This window comes from Myotis brandtii, unplaced genomic scaffold (genome assembly GCF_000412655.1).
Source record: "Myotis brandtii unplaced genomic scaffold, ASM41265v1 scaffold5384, whole genome shotgun sequence".
Taxonomy (NCBI): Eukaryota; Metazoa; Chordata; class Mammalia; order Chiroptera; family Vespertilionidae; genus Myotis; species Myotis brandtii.
Window position 1 is genome coordinate 1 of NW_005369981.1, and position 14,827 is coordinate 14,827.

The following is a 14,827-nucleotide window of genomic DNA, read 5'->3' on the forward strand; positions in this document are numbered from 1 at the left end:
AACCCACTATTTAATAAACGTAATAGAATCACAAGTGACTGGTCAGTTGTAGTTGCAGTGAGGCGTTTGTGGAGCATCTGCTGCGTCTGAGCCAAGAGGGAGATGGAGTGGATCTCACCTCTGCCCTCAGGAAGCCTGTCTTGTGGTGCCATCCTAAAGATCTTTTATGGATTCACACAAAACTATTGACAGCGCCCCCTTCCCCAGCTCTTATGTAATGACCAGTAGGTGCAGAAGGGCTCCATTGGACACAGATACTGAAGATGTTTGGGACACATCCCTGATTAAAGATGGCTAGCTTAGGGGCAGGAAACCCCACCCCCACCCCCAATTCTAGGGAGGAAGTAAATCCCTTCCACGTGGGAAAAGAAAAGCCCTTTCAGGCCATTGGTGAGGGTGGGGCTAGGTTTGAGTGCAGGGTGGGATCTTACCAGCCCTTGATTTCTAACACTCGTTTTGCCCTTACCTTTTCGCCTCTCCCTTTTACCTTTAAGTGCTCATCTCTCTTAATTCTTGACTTACCTTCCCTATTCTATCTTGTTTTCACTTGTCCCCCACCTCAGCTGTTCCTTCTCTTGCCCTGCTTTCAAAAGCTAACCGGTAAGCCTCTCACCTGCAGGTTTACCAGTCCACTTCTTAGTTCTTTTCCATCTCAATGTTGGCTTACTTGCCCTCCCTTCTCTGGCTCAATTAAACTCTCCTGTGCCCTTTCACTTGTATATTCTAAACTGCCCTGATTTAGATTACCTGGCTGACCTTCACCTGCCCCGCCCCCTCAAACATCATTTGGCTCCCAAAAGCCCGAAGGCGCACAAAGGGGGTGGTTTCTCTCTTGGAAAGGGGAAAGGGGAACTTCAAGTCCAACCAGGAAAGACCTAGTTTTGGTGTGGAAAGGGTGGTGCCATCAGAAGACCATGCCAATAAAGAACGGAGATAAGAGCGGGGCAACTGAACCAATGAGACGACGAGACGGGATGGGCGGGTGATCTGGAAAGCGATATCAATGGAGAGGGCGGGTCGTAGTAACGGGAAGAGGCTGTGCGGGTGGGGGGGGCGGGGCGGTGCTGAGCTGGCCGTACGCCCGATCTCCCTATCACGTGGAATCGAAGTCTTGAGGCTTCAGAACGGCGATCTGGACCAGACAAGGAAAGCCACTGCTCTGGTCAGCCCTTCCCTCGTCCTAGCTTACCCTAGAGGCCCGGAAGCGGAAGTGACAGACACGGAAGTGGCCTGCTGTTGCCGAGGGGACGGGCCAGGCAGATGCCAACATGGCAGCGGTTGGGTCTGGCTGTTCCACCGCGGCGGCCGGGCCAGGAGTGGTCTCCGCGGGGGCCTTGGAGCCTGGTACCATGAGTGCGGGTGAGGCAGGCTGTAGCCAAGCGGTCGGCGGCGGGGCAGGGGCAGGATCGCTGGGGGACATCAGGAAGGTGCTTGACTGAAGCGAGAGGGAGCATCCCATATGGACCGACCAATGTGTGTAGCGGGGGTGAGGATGGGTGGGGAGGGAAGAAGGAACAGACCATTGTGAGTGTGTGGAGGGTGGGAAAAATCAATCCCGAGGGTGATGGGGGGGGTCTCTTCTGCATAGGGAGAGTAGAGGCTATTTTGAGTCTAGGGGGATATTTCCTCTTGGGGAGGCTAAGACCATTATGAGTGTGTGTGGGGGTCCTTCCTTATGGAAAGGAGAGACCATTCCGAGGGTGGGAGAGTTCTCTCTTTATACAAGGGAGAGGTTATTCCGGGTGGAGGTTCTTCCTTATAAAGGCACAGGGGCTATTGTGAGTTAGGGTGGGGCAGGTCCTTCCTTGTGTGATTTAGAGTCCATTTTGAGGATGGGGATGTCCTTCATTATATGGGGAGCAGGCCATCTTGGGGTCCCCTCCCAATGGAGGTTTATTATATGCTGGAGTGGGGGGGGGCAGTCCTTCCTTATAGGGCGGAAAAAGGACGTTCTTAGGGTGCCAGGCTCTTCCTTATAGCCAGGATTGTTCATTGTGTGAGGAAAACAAGGAATAATTCTCAGCTGGAGGTAGAGGAATGCAGTGGTTGGAGGACTGGACCATGTGGAGTAAAGGGAAATTTCCTTATATCATTGAAGGAACCAGACCATTTTTGGTGAAGTAATCATTGATTATATGGGGCTCAATCCTTGGGACAGTGTGGGAATCATATCTTATTTGTTAGATTATTTTGGGTCAGAAAGAATCTGTCCTCATAGGAGGGAGGGGTTGGAGAGACCATTCTGAGTGTGGAAGAATAAAATAATTTCTTAGTTGGGGGAAAGGCTGTTTCTTAGGGAGTGAACATGCTTTATACCAGCGGTTCTCAACCTGTGGGTCGCCAACCTGCGGGTCGCGACCCCTTTGGGGGTCGAACGACCCTTTCACAGGGGTCGCCTAAGACCATCGGAAAACACATATATAATTACATATTGTTTTTGTGATTAATCACTGCTTTAATTATGTTCAATTTGTAACAATGAAAATACATCCTGCATATCAGATATTTACATGACGATTCATAACAGTAGCGACATTACAGTTATGAAGTAGCAACGAAAATAATTTTATGGTTGGGGGTCACCACAACATGAGGAGCTGTATTAAAGGGTCACGGCATTAGGAAGGTTGAGAACCACTGCTTTATACGGTGGTCTCATTCCCTGTATTAGAGTATCATTCTTTACATGGAACAACCCCTCATTAAATAGAAGCAACATTACATATAAATCTTCAGTTAGCTCATCCATAAAATGGGAATCCTTATAGTTCCTTCAGAGATCAGAGCAATATTGGGGTCTGTTGTAATACATATAAATCCCTTAGCCCAGTGATAGGCAAACAGTAAGCACTCAATAGATGTTGAGACTGTAGTTGGTATTTTTTTCTGGGAGAGAGTTGCTTCTCAGGGGAAACGGGGTGTCCAGGGCCTGCCCTGGCCATTTCCTAACACCTCAGGAAGGATTCCAGGTATGGGCCCCGCCCACTTCTACCTTTCTGGCTCTTCTTCCTGTGACCCTCATCGGGTTAGGATGGGCAGGCAGAGGGAGGACAAAGCAGTGGTGGCTAGGAGGATCCTGGTTGAAAAAGGAGAGGGGAGGGTGGTGGTATGGCTATGTCCCAAGCAGCTTCTGACACCTTCTTCCCCTTTGCTCTTTCCATCCCCCACAGCTCACCGGCGCCTCAAATACATATCCCTAGCTGTGCTGGTGGTTCAGAATGCCTCCCTCATCCTCAGCATCCGCTACACCCGCACGCTGCCTGGCGACCGCTTCTTTGCCACGACTGCTGTGGTTATGGCCGAGGTGCTCAAAGGTCTCACCTGCCTGCTGCTACTCTTCGCACAGAAAAGGGGTATGAGCCAGGGAGGGGCGGGGGCTGTACTGGAGTTCGGTAGGATTCTGCCTGTGTGTGTGTGTGTGTGTGTGTGTGTGTGTGTGTAGACCTGCACCCACATGGAGGGTTTGCTGGGGGAATATCTCTGAATCTGTAGAGTTGCCTGGGAAGTGTGTAAGTGCAGCCAAGCTGCCTTGTTCCTCCAGCTATGAGTGGCTCCATCTATACTTTTATACCCCAAACCCTGTATGAGTGAGCCAGTCTGTACCCATCAGTGGCAGGTGACCCTTACATGATGATTTATTTAGTCTCTTTAGCTTTTTATTATGGGGAGCTTCAAACACAAAATCAGAGAGAATGATAAAATAGGAAAATATCCATGTACCCATCACCCAGATTCAACAATTATCAACTGATGACCACTCTGCTATTAAACAGTGTCAGTGAGCCCTAGCCGGTATTGCTCAGTGGATGGAGAGCATCAGCCCTTGGATTGAAGCATCCTAGGTTCAATTCCGGTCAAGGGCATGTACCTCAGTTGCAGGCTGCATCCCGGGAGGCAACCAATCAATGTGTCTCCCTCACATTGATATTTCTCTTTCTCTCCCCCTCCCTTCCACTCTCTTAAAATCAATGAGAAAATATCCTCAGGTGAAGATTAATAAAAAACAAAACAAAACAAAAAAACCAGTCAGCGATTATCCACTCACTGCCAATCTATATGTCTGCCTACCTATGCCCCCCCACCTTATTATATTGAAGTGCAGTAAGTCGTCACTTAATGTCATCAATAGGTTCAGCAACTTTAAATTAAACAATGTATAATGAAACCAGTTTTACCACAGGCTAATTGATACAAATGAGTTAAGTTCATAGGCATTTCAATAGTTATAACACAATAACATTAAAGAAAACAATGTTATTTGAGGACCTGCCCTATGTCCCACATGAAGTATTTCTTTATAGTTTTTGTTGATTTCAGAGAGGAAGGGAGAGAGAGAGAGAGAAACATCAGTGATGAGAGAAAATCATGGATCGGCTGCCTCCTGCATGCCCCACACTGAGGATGTGCCCGCAACCTAGGCATGTGCCCTTGACCTGAATCGAACCTGGGACCCTTCAGTCCACAGGCCGACACTATCCACTGAGCCAAACCAGCTAGAGCATCATAAACATTTTTTAAAATGTATTTGAGTCAAGTTTTTTTATTGAATTTATTGGGGTGACATTGGTTAATAAATTTATAAAGGTTTAAGGAGTACAACAATTCTATCTTACATCATCTGTATATTGTATATTCACCACCCCAAGTCAAGTCTCTTTCCATCACCATTTATTCTCCCTTTACCATCTCCAACCTCTCCCCACCCTCCTTTCCCTCTGGAAATCACCATACTATTGTTTGTCTAGAGTCTAGACCAGGGGTGGGCAAACTTTTTGACTCAAGGGCCACAATGGGTTCTTAAACTGGACCGGAGGGCCGGAACAAAAGCATGGATGGAGTGTTTGTGTGAACTAATATAAATTCAAAGTAAACATCATTACATAAAAGGGTACGGTCTTTTTTTTTTAGTTTTATTCATTTCAAAAGGGCCGGATCCTTGCCCACGGCTGCTCTAGAGTGATGCTTTCTTAATGCAAATAACTCACCTGCATTGGCTTTAAGGTCTTCAGGTGTGACCATGACAACAAATCGGATTGCACGTTCATTTCGAAACATCTCGTAGGACCACCGACGGATAGACCGCATGCATTTCACTGCTGCAATGCCATTGTTGGCAATAAGAACCTGGGAGAGTTAGGGGATGGACCCGGGACCCTTCAGTCCGCAGGCTGACGCTCTATCCACTGAGCCAAACCGGTGCTGGCACCTTCACCTTTTTCAACGAGCTTCCCACCACCCTCCTCTCTGACAGCTGTCAATCTGTTTTCTGTATCAGTGTTTGAGTCAAGTTTATATCAAGATCAGTGTTTTGTACTTGGTTAAGGTCTTCTGAGTTTGTTAACCTCTATATTTCCCTCCAATTCTTTTTTTCTCTCTCTCTCTCTAATTTGTAGAAGAAACCAGGTCATTTGTCTTGTAGACTTTGGGTAACCTAGATTTTGCTGACTGCCTCTCAGCAGTTCTATCCTCTGTATTTAACATGTTCTTCTATCCTCTGTATTTCCTATAAGGTAGCTTTATCTCCTAATTTAAACACCTCCCGGAAGGCCTTCTTCTTTAAAATGTTGCCAAGTCATTTCTCTATAAAGGCCTTGCATGTGGTTATGCCCTCAGCACTTACATTGAACAAGACATTCTTACCCACTCTTTACTCCAGGGCCCTGGGAGACAGCAGTCTAGGGACCTACCTGCTCTGCTCCTGATTGATTCTCAGACACTTTCTAGTGAATACTGCATGGCAGGCCTTGCTGTGGCTGTGGAGGAGGGTGTTAACAGTGCAGACATGCATCTTGCCCTCATGGGGCTGATACATTAGATGAGGAGGAACAAATAGCTGCAGACTTAGTCGCAGGCTTTCATCTCTTACCTACAATTTCACACACACCGCTTTTCTTGTCTCTGAATTTGGTGGTAAAGCTTGGTCTGACCTGATGTGGGGCTATTGATATATTTGTGTGTTTCTCCTTTTCTCATGTGGTAGGAATATGAATGTGCTTGATTATGGTGTGTAGCCCATTTATGTCGGGTGTGTTATATGAAGTATATAGTATTTTGACCATGTTACCTTTCTAACACCTGAAAAAAAATTTTTTTAAATATATATATTTTATTGATTTTTTTTACTGAGAGGAAGGAAGAGGGATAGAGAGTTAGAAACATCGATGAGAGGGAAACATCGATCAGCTGCCTCCTGCACACTCCCTACTGGGGATGTGCCCGCACCAAGGTACATGCCCTTGACCGGAATCGATCCTGGGACCCTTCAGTCCGCAGGCTGACGCTCTATCCATTGAGCCAAACCGGTTAGGGCCACCTGAAAATTTTTAAGCACCCAAACACCTGGGCCCAGGAAATTTGGGTAAGGGGTTAGACATTGATAATTACTCCTGGGGTTAATGCCATGAAAGGCAAGGACAGGGAATGTGAGTGAGCATCGACAGGTCCCACGATAATCTTGTGTAGTGATTGGGTTTTCCCTGAGGAGTGACACCGAACTGCCAAAAAAGTGGGACGAGCTTTGCAAAGGCCTTATTATATAGGAAAGTATTCTCATTGATTGATTGGAGCAGGTCCCAACCAGACTTTCTGCTTAACAGTCAAGCATGCGTATTTCCATGTGTTGGAGGTAACTGCTTGGTGTGTGTAGGGCTGACAGAAAGCTTGCAGGCCAGTAAAGGAGCTAGGTTAAGTCTACAAGTGGAGTGTAAAAGTATCCCTATTTGATAAACAGCCTTCCACCTACACTCCTTGGGCTCCTGCTTCACAATATCCTACTTAATGCCGATGAGTTCATTGTACAAATGTGTATTGAGTGCTTGCCCTGAATGGGGCTTTGCGCCAGGGAGGTAGGCTCTAAGATGAGTGAGGTATGGCCTGTGATTCTCAGACACAGTGTTACGTCCAGTGTTAATGGACTGCTGTATTTATCCCACTGAGTATCCGAAAGGCCTGCTGGAGACGTGCTTCCTCTGTAGGGAAATTGAAAGCACGGGCTCATTCTAGTCCTCAGGGAGGCAGTGTGGTGGGGAGACACGGGACCAGGCCTAGTCCCAGCCTGCAGAGGATCCCTGTCTTTGGTAGTCAGTGCTAAAAGGGCTCTCCTCCATCCACCAAGGTAACGTGAAGCATCTGGTCCTCTTCCTCCACGAGGCTGTCCTGGTGCAGTATGTGGACACATTCAAGCTTGCAGTGCCCTCTCTCATCTACACCTTGCAGAATAACCTCCAGTATGTTGCCATCTCCAACCTGCCAGCTGCCACTTTTCAGGTGAGCCCCAAGCCCAGCATGGCCCTGGAGGAACTGGCGGGGGGGGGGGGGGGGGGGGGGCTGCAGAGAGCGGGAGCTCTTATCACCTTTGGAATATCCAGGCAACTCCCTTGACCTCTGTTTCCTCATCGGTGAGAAATGGGAATGGAAATGGTAATAGCTACTCACTGGGATGCTGGGATGTTTGAAAGATATGATACCCGGGAAGAGCCCTTGGTTGGTGATAGATAAGCTTCAGGCTCTTTTCAGGCAGTCTTATGAAATGGTTAAAGATCCTGGATTCAGGAGCCAGGCTGTCCAGGTTCAAATCCCAGCTCGATTTTCTAGCTGTGTGATGTGTGGTGTTGGGTGAGTCACTTAAAATCCCTGATCCTTAGTTTTCCCATCTTTATTTTATTTTATTTATTTTTTTAAAATATATTTTTATTGATCCCAGAGAGGAAGGGAGAAGGAGAGAGAGATAGAAACATCAATGATGAGAATCATTGATTGGCTGCCTCCTGCACGCTCCACACTGGGGATCGAGCCTGCAACCCAGGCATATGCTCTGACCAGCAATCAAACCCTGAGCCAAACCAGCTAGGGCACTTTTCTCATCTTTAAATTAGACATTACAATAGCACGCACTTCATACATGAGGATTAAATAAATGAATTCACATGAAGTGCTTACACCCACACCCAGCACATAATTTGCTAATATTGTGTGGCAGACTCATTTTTATCAACAGGTATTGATCAAGACCTCCCTCATCATGATGTCTACCATTCTTTCATTACTTTCGGTGTGAGGTGTTTGACATACACCAGCCATATTTGACAGCAGATGTCAGGGCTCGGATAGGGCAAGTGCTTTCTCCCTCATCACACAGCCAGGAAATGGGGTTGGGATGTGGGCTTGGGTGTGGCCGGGGACTTCTTGCACAGTCAACCTCCTGTGTACCTTCTGGGAGGAACCTCAGGGCAATTTAGCCACATCTGTCAATGGGCAGCAGCTGGAAATGTTTGCTATTTTTATTGTCATCTACCCTGTCCCCGCATTGTGCCTGGGGGCCCACAGTGGGTGCTGTCCCCCATGTGCACATGTCGGGGGTCAGCGGCAGCTCTCAGTGTCTTCCACATGCCACTCGCAGGTGACGTACCAGCTGAAGATTCTGACCACAGCCCTGTTCTCCGTGCTCATGCTGAACCGCAGCCTTTCCCGGCTGCAGTGGGCCTCCCTGCTGCTCCTCTTCACGGGTGTCGCCATTGTCCAGGCACAGCAAGCCGGTGGTGGGGGCCCACGGCCACTGGATCAGAACCCTGGGGTGGGCCTAACAGCTGTCGTGGCCTCCTGTCTCTCCTCGGGCTTCGCAGGTGTCTACTTTGAGAAGATCCTCAAAGGCAGCTCAGGCTCCGTGTGGCTGCGCAACCTGCAGCTGGGCCTCTTTGGCACAGTGCTGGGCCTGGTGGGGCTCTGGTGGGCCGAGGGCGCCGCTGTGGCCCACCGCGGCTTCTTCTTTGGGTACACACCTGCTGTCTGGGGCGTGGTGCTCAACCAGGCCTTTGGCGGGCTACTGGTGGCTGTTGTTGTCAAGTACGCTGACAACATCCTCAAGGGCTTTGCCACCTCCCTGTCCATCGTGCTGTCCACTGTTGCCTCCATCCGCCTCTTTGGCTTCCATGTGGACCCATTGTTTGCCCTTGGTGCCGGGCTGGTCATCGGCGCCGTCTACCTCTACAGCCTTCCCCGAAGTGCAGCCAAAGCCATAGCTTCTACTTCCACCTCGGCCTCTGGGCCCTGCACTCACCAGCAGCCTCCTGGGCAGCCACCACCACCGCAGCTGTCTTCCCATCGCGGAGACCTCAGCACGGAGCCCTTTCTGCCAAAGTCAGTGCTGGTGAAGTGAGGGCTGGCAACGGTGTGGGGAGACAGGGTGGGGGACTGGGTGGAGGGTGTTGGGCATCTGCAGGACCCAAGTTGCCCCTAGGGCCTGGCCCCTCTGGGGTTTAAGGTCTTTTGAGACTTTGGGAGGGGCGTAGGGCTGGGCGGGCCCTTGCTTGTCCGCTGAACCCCCCCTCCCATGGAGGGGTGTTTAGAGCCACCTCCTCTGTCCCAGTCTCACCCCTTTGAGGACCAGGTTGGGGAGGGTATTGTCATTTAAGGCCTTTTTATCTGCCTCCCTCCTTCAGCCAGAGGTGTCCTGTCTCATGCCTGGGAGAGTCCCTCCCAGTAGTCCCTGTACCTTTGTAAGGACAAATTGGACAAAAATCTTACAGCTCTTTAATAATGACTGATGCCTGCCTGAGGGGTTTCATTTCCCATAGCTCCAGGCCTGCTCTCCTTCACCACCACGCTGGATCATGTTAGCAGCTCTTTTTGTGGCCTTCAGGCAGCTTCCCTGACACTGAGACCCCTGAAAGTGGGGCTCTTGTGGGAGAGGTCGGGGCGAGAGCTGAGATTTTGCATCAGCCTGGTCCAGAAATGGGGACTATGTGGTTTTTAGTGGTTTGGGGATTTGTGTAATCAGATCATTGATGATCCAGGGTATGGGAAAAGCAGGGAGGGAGGTCCCTGAAGTGGCTGAATCACTGAATCTAAGAAATACTGTCAGTTGCCAGATGCAGGGTTATTTTCTGAGAAAAAAAAATAAAGCTGCCAACCATACTCTTTGCTACCCCACTGGCTGAATGAGGGCATCCTTAATTCATGGGGGAGGGGGTGTGTGTGTGTGTCTTAAATTTGCTGAAATATGGAACTTGCCCCATGCATTCCTCAAAGCTTATTAACCCCTTAACTGTCTCCCGGGTGTGTGTGTGTATGTATGTGTGTGTGTGGGGGGGGGGGGGGGTGTCTGTGCCCGTGCGCACGCTTGGGAGATGCCTGGGCTGTCTTTGCTATGTGTAAATAGGGCCATTGGACCTTTATTTTTGATTAACTTGTTCTGATTTTTTTGTTTTTTAAGGAACTGTAATGAACCAATGTCAGGATACCTAATGCCAAATAAAGATGTTGTATTTATTTAGTCCACGTGTAGCTTTCTGACCCAGGGGACCTGCTCTCTACACAGGGGCTCTATTACTAACCCCAGGATTACCAGGCTCACTGCTGTCACCCTCGCTTGCTCAGAATGCCTGCCTGCCAGCCCACCCCAGCTTTCTGTGTTTTTCTTTCCTTCCCATTTCCACCACAGGTTGCTCATCAAGGTGAAGGGTTCGTAGCTGCTGGGACTGAAGACGCTGGCCTGGCCTCGTCCTCCTTTCTTGCCCTGGCTCAGCCAGGACCAAACTCTGATCAGTATTAGGGGTGGGGGGAGGCAGACACCGATCCCCCCTATCCCCACCACCCCCACCCCCACACAGGGCTGACATACCCACACTTTCTGATAAAGAAGGGCCCAGATAGGAACCACCTCAGACACCTCAGCCTCTAGCCCCTGCTGCCCCCACGTCCCTGCCACCCCCACAGTATTTCTTAGGTGAGTTTTTGCAAATAAACTGCTTTGCATCTTGCCACCTTGGGTTGGAAAGCCTCAAAAATGCAAGAGAAGGAAAGCACTCTGGCCTGGTGGGTTCAAGCCACTGTAAAGCTTTTATTATTAAAAACCACGAGGGTTCAGTCCTGCTGCTTGGTTCGGGAGGCCTCGGCATTGGCCCGGAGCACAGCCCCTGGGGATGGGTAGGGACGCTGCTGGAAGAGGGGCCCGGCGGCTGTCGTGTCTGCACCCGTCTTAGCCTCGTTCCGCTTGGGGAGTCCTGTTGACCAGGTGCCCCTGGGGATGACAAGAGGGTCAGGGGGTGGGAGTGTGGGATGTAGCAGGCAACCCCCTCCCAAGCAACTGATGAGGCAGGGAAGGAGAGAGTGAGGCAGAAAGGAATGATCACCAGTGCAGGGAGTCCATGTCACTTACCGGGGTGCATCTGAGTATGCGCTGGGGTCCATTGGGTCTAACTCTTCATCCTTCCGGCTTGAAACTGTGGAAGGAGGTGGCAGAACAAGGTCTTCAATGAGGGCACAAGGGACCACTTGATCACTGAGCTTCCCCCATTGCAAGCACAAATGGAGTCCACAGCTGCCATGGCTGCAGCACCTTCTCCCAAACCCCGGGTTCAGGCACTGGCATGAAGGGAAGTAAGGGCTTCCGTTCGTGCTGCGCCCCTGTGCCTGCAGCCTTACCCGGGTCCAGCCCTGCTCAGCTTACCCTTCTTGCTCTTGGGGTAGGGAGCCAGCTCTTCCCGGCGATGATGGCGCCGTTCTTTGGCCTCTTCTCTGTCCACCTTGTCATATCCACGGTCACGGTCCCTGTCCCGGTCCCTGTCCCGGTCCCTGTCCCGATCCCTGTCCCGCTCTCTTTCTCTGTCCACCTTGTCATAGCCACGTTCACGGTCTCTGTCTGATTTCTCGTGGCCCCGGTCAGACTTCTCGTGGCTCCTGTCGGATTTCTCATGGCCCCGGTCCGATTTCTCGTGGCTCCGGTCCGATTTCTCATGGCTCCGGTCCAACTTCTCCTCAGCATCTGGGGACACAAAAGCCTTGAAGTGACCTCCTATCTCCCACCTCAGAACCCAGTGTCTGTTGCCTTTGCCAGCCTCTCTTGCCTGGGGCTGGGTTGGCCTGTCTCACCTGTCCCTCCTGGACCCACTATCATTTACTGAGCCCTTTCTGAGAAATGCTAGAAGCGCGTGAGGCACCCTGGGACCTGCCAACTCACCTGCATTACTGTTCCTGAGCTTCTTAGCAGATTTGGTAACGATGGAGTTGGAGTCGTGTGGGGAGAGCCAGGACACCAGGTCTGTGTCCACATTCCAGTAGTAAGGGAGTCCGCTGCAGGGCAGTGGGAGGGAGGGAAGAAGTGTCAGCACAAATGTCCTCCCCTTGTAGCCTCAACTGCCTCCCAATCTGTACCTATACCTACCCCATGTCAGGACCCTCCAGATCCCTTCCCTTGTGTCCCCCATTTCCCCCAAGGCCAGGGACAGCACAAGAAGGGTGAAAGCAGAAGTCAGCTTCCCCACCCCCCGAAGGTCTCCAAGCTTACCAGGAAGGGTCAAACACCTTGTACCAGTTGGGTGGCAGGCCCTCCAACCGGGTGGCCTCATAGTCCACGGGATCATCATCGTAGTCCTCAGCAATGATCTCTTCCTCTGGTTCTGCCAGGACAGGCAGAGGAGGAGAGCGGTAAGTATCAGGGATCCTCATCCTACAGTTTGGGCCTGGAGAGACGCTCACATTCACACGGACATGTGTGCGTGTGCCGGATCTCACCAGCCATGGCACATAGCGCTCACAATCCAAGTCCTAGCTTCTAAACAGTGAACTTCGAGCTCTCCTTCCCGCCGGCGCCTTTCCCTTTCCCCTCCCCTTTCCCCCAGGCGCATTACCATCACCTTGCTCACTCCCAAGCTCCAAGGGCCCTTCCTGAGGCCATTTCCTCTATAAATTACTTCTTCTACCTCTATGATTTTCCAAATAAATGTTCTCTTATAGTTTGAAAAAAATAAACAAATAAATAAATAGCGAACTTACCAAAACATGTACGTACCTAAATCTGTCCTGTTCCTGGTTTCAGATAAGACAGGGGTGGGGAACCTTTTTCCTACCAAGGGCCATTTGGATATTTATAACATCATTCACGGGCCATACAAAATTATCAACTTAAAAATTAGCTGCTATATTTGGTCAAACATTTCATTAACTCACTCCTAATGCCTTGGCAGGGCCAGACCAAATGTTTTCACGGGTCTTCTATGGCCAGACGTTCCCCACCCCTGATATAAGATACAATGTTACCCAAGCCTATTTGGCTTCAGAGTTTCGATAGGGATTTATCCATATTCTTTCAGTTCCTGAGCTCAAAGAGTACATAGCAGCACACTACCAAAATCAATTTGGATAAAATGAGTTTAAACAGCAAGAAGTTTCTTTAAAAATGTCCAAATCTATTCTGCTCCCAAGCTTAGGAAGTCGGGGATTTCTGACTTCTGTATTTTTAGCAGCAAGAATTTGGATAGCAAGGGATTTATTCAAACACTGCTCTGAATCCATTCAGTTCCTGACTGGACTGACGCATACTGTTGTCAATTAACATCAGTAGACTAAAAAAGGTATATTGTCAACTCAATATCAGGCCCTCAGTAGGCCTGTCATGGACTTCAGCTGTGGATATAAATAACAATGAAATGTATATTTCAGCAACAGTATAGTGCCTGTCACTGTAGGCCCAAAAGAGATGTCAGCTATAATCATTAGTATTGTTAACAAGGTATATACCATCAGAAAAAAAATTAGGTGCACAGGGCCTGGCACCGAATAGACTTAACATAATGTGTATCCAGGCACTTAGTACAACCAAAACACATATTGATATGGTGAACAATAACCTATATAACACCAGCATAGTGCCTAGCACCGCAGTAGGTCTGAAAGAATGTTACCATTATGGTAAAGGACACAGTATCAGCATCCTGACACTCCTTTGGGCACAGGAGACTGCAGTACATGACATGTATCCTCCTATTAGATACTCTGTTATCACTTCCATGGATGGATTGAATCCACCATGCAGTAGGCCCAAATAGGTATCAGCTGTCAATAGTAAGGATGAAATGTCTATCTTCCCCGGATTCTCACCCCCACCCCATACTTGACACCCAGTAGGAATGGATGTCAGGAATCCGTATGGTTAACAAAAAAATGCCTGCCACCCCACTGCTTGGTGCACAGTAGGCCCATGTATCATACAAGTGGCAGTATCAACAACAAAGTAAGTGCCTGTCAAGCCGGGCACGTGGTAGGCTCATCTGCTCTTAGCGTTCTCACCGGGCTCTAGATGTTTGAGGATGCCTCTCTTGGCCAAGCGGGTCTGCAGAGCAACGGGCAGCGGCATAGCGAGTAGCAGGCAGATCTAGGGATGGATGGACAGACTAAAAACCAGCTCCAAAGAAAATCTGAATCGATCCTATAACCAAGCGCCTCCTCCCCAGCGAGTGCTCATCTGGACCCCCCACACCTCACCAGTAGCTGGGCAGACGAAACTGCGCTCAAAGGTGGAAGAGATAGGTGGCAATATTAGCAAAACTCTCACCAACCCTCCTCTTCAGGCCCAGCGCTCCAGAAGCCAGTTCCTCTCCTAGGCCCTGGCCTCGCCCATTGCCGTAGGGGGCGAACGCGGCTCCCCCACGCCACAGAAATGGTCTCACCTAACGTCCCCCAAAGACTGCCGGGTGGGAGGAACCAAAGAGCTAGGATGGGGATGCACAGGGGAGCACGTCCTCCGGCTTCAAAATATGCACGTCCCTCGACGTTACCAATAGAGTCACGCAGGTAGGGGAACGCTGTCAGACAGGTCGCATCCCTGTCGTCGCCGCTAGAATCACCAGGACCACGCGACTCTTTCCTTCCAAAGCACAGAGCTGGACCGTCTCTCCCCAAGACTGGAAATGAACTGGGCGAAGCTCAGGCTGCGAAAAAGATGACGCATCTGGTAGCCAATGAGAGTGCGCCGTTGGCCTGACTTACGGCGCAGCCACCCAATCGCGGCCCCGGCATTGGTGGCAGCTCGGGCGCCTGTGTGCGTTTACCG

At 50.0% G+C, this 14,827-nt stretch overlaps 2 protein-coding genes across 10 annotated transcripts; one reads left to right on the top strand and one right to left on the bottom strand.

The window, feature by feature from the left end:
* The first annotated feature begins 1,091 nt into the window (after window positions 1-1,091).
* On the top strand, window positions 1,092-10,760 carry SLC35A2 (solute carrier family 35 (UDP-galactose transporter), member A2). Of its 4 annotated transcripts, none has more exons than XM_005877997.2 (5): window positions 1,092-1,359; window positions 3,171-3,353; window positions 7,115-7,266; window positions 8,989-9,135; window positions 10,439-10,760. In XM_005877997.2, the coding sequence occupies exons 1-5, from the start codon at window positions 1,269-1,271 to the stop codon at window positions 10,547-10,549; spliced, it is 684 nt and encodes a 227-aa protein (XP_005878059.1). In that variant the 5' UTR covers window positions 1,092-1,268; the 3' UTR covers window positions 10,550-10,760. The 4 variants fall into 4 exon arrangements, with proteins under 4 accessions (XP_005878059.1, XP_005878055.1, XP_014404684.1 ...); XM_005877993.2 differs by lacking the exon at window positions 10,439-10,760 and adding an exon at window positions 2,874-2,969 and having other exon boundaries at window positions 1,098-1,359; window positions 8,399-10,270; XM_014549198.1 differs by lacking the exon at window positions 10,439-10,760 and adding an exon at window positions 10,211-10,288 and having other exon boundaries at window positions 1,102-1,359; window positions 8,399-9,135.
* A 52-nt stretch (window positions 10,761-10,812) lies between these two features.
* Window positions 10,813-14,694, bottom strand: PQBP1 (polyglutamine binding protein 1). 6 transcript variants are annotated; one of them, XM_005878002.2, is made up of 8 exons: window positions 14,445-14,694; window positions 14,065-14,149; window positions 12,788-12,841; window positions 12,284-12,395; window positions 11,957-12,069; window positions 11,447-11,761; window positions 11,156-11,219; window positions 10,813-11,017 (listed from the first exon to the last, which is right to left on the bottom strand). In XM_005878002.2, exons 2-8 carry the CDS (start codon window positions 14,129-14,131, stop codon window positions 10,861-10,863), a joined length of 882 nt encoding a protein of 293 aa, XP_005878064.1. In that variant the 5' UTR covers window positions 14,132-14,149; window positions 14,445-14,694; the 3' UTR covers window positions 10,813-10,860. The 6 variants fall into 6 exon arrangements, with proteins under 6 accessions (XP_005878064.1, XP_005878062.1, XP_005878060.1 ...); XM_005878000.2 differs by lacking the exon at window positions 14,445-14,694 and adding an exon at window positions 14,334-14,438; XM_005877998.2 differs by lacking the exon at window positions 14,445-14,694 and adding an exon at window positions 14,330-14,436.
* Window positions 14,695-14,827: the final 133 nt, after the last annotated feature.

What these genes read in the sequence shown, in the direction of transcription:
- SLC35A2 (XM_005877993.2), top strand. Translation starts at nt 1,269, where the DNA reads ATGGCAGCGGTTGGGTCTGGCTGTTCCACCGCGGCGGCCGGGCCAGGA. An exon ending in GCCTGGTACCATGAGTGCGG is followed by an intron (nt 1,360 to 2,873) that starts GTGAGGCAGGCT and finishes TTGAGACTGTAG; the next exon opens with TTGGTATTTTTTTCTGGGAG. An exon ending in TGCCAGCTGCCACTTTTCAG is followed by an intron (nt 7,267 to 8,398) that starts GTGAGCCCCAAG and finishes TGCCACTCGCAG; the next exon opens with GTGACGTACCAGCTGAAGAT.
- PQBP1 (XM_005878002.2), bottom strand. Translation starts at nt 14,131, where the DNA reads ATGCCGCTGCCCGTTGCTCTGCAGACCCGCTTGGCCAAGAGAGGCATC. An exon ending in CCTCAAACATCTAGAGCCCG is followed by an intron (nt 12,842 to 14,064) that starts GTGAGAACGCTA and finishes GGCCCTTGGTAG; the next exon opens with GAAAAAGGTTCCCCACCCCT. An exon ending in CAGGAACAGGACAGATTTAG is followed by an intron (nt 12,396 to 12,787) that starts GTACGTACATGT and finishes CTGTCCTGGCAG; the next exon opens with AACCAGAGGAAGAGATCATT.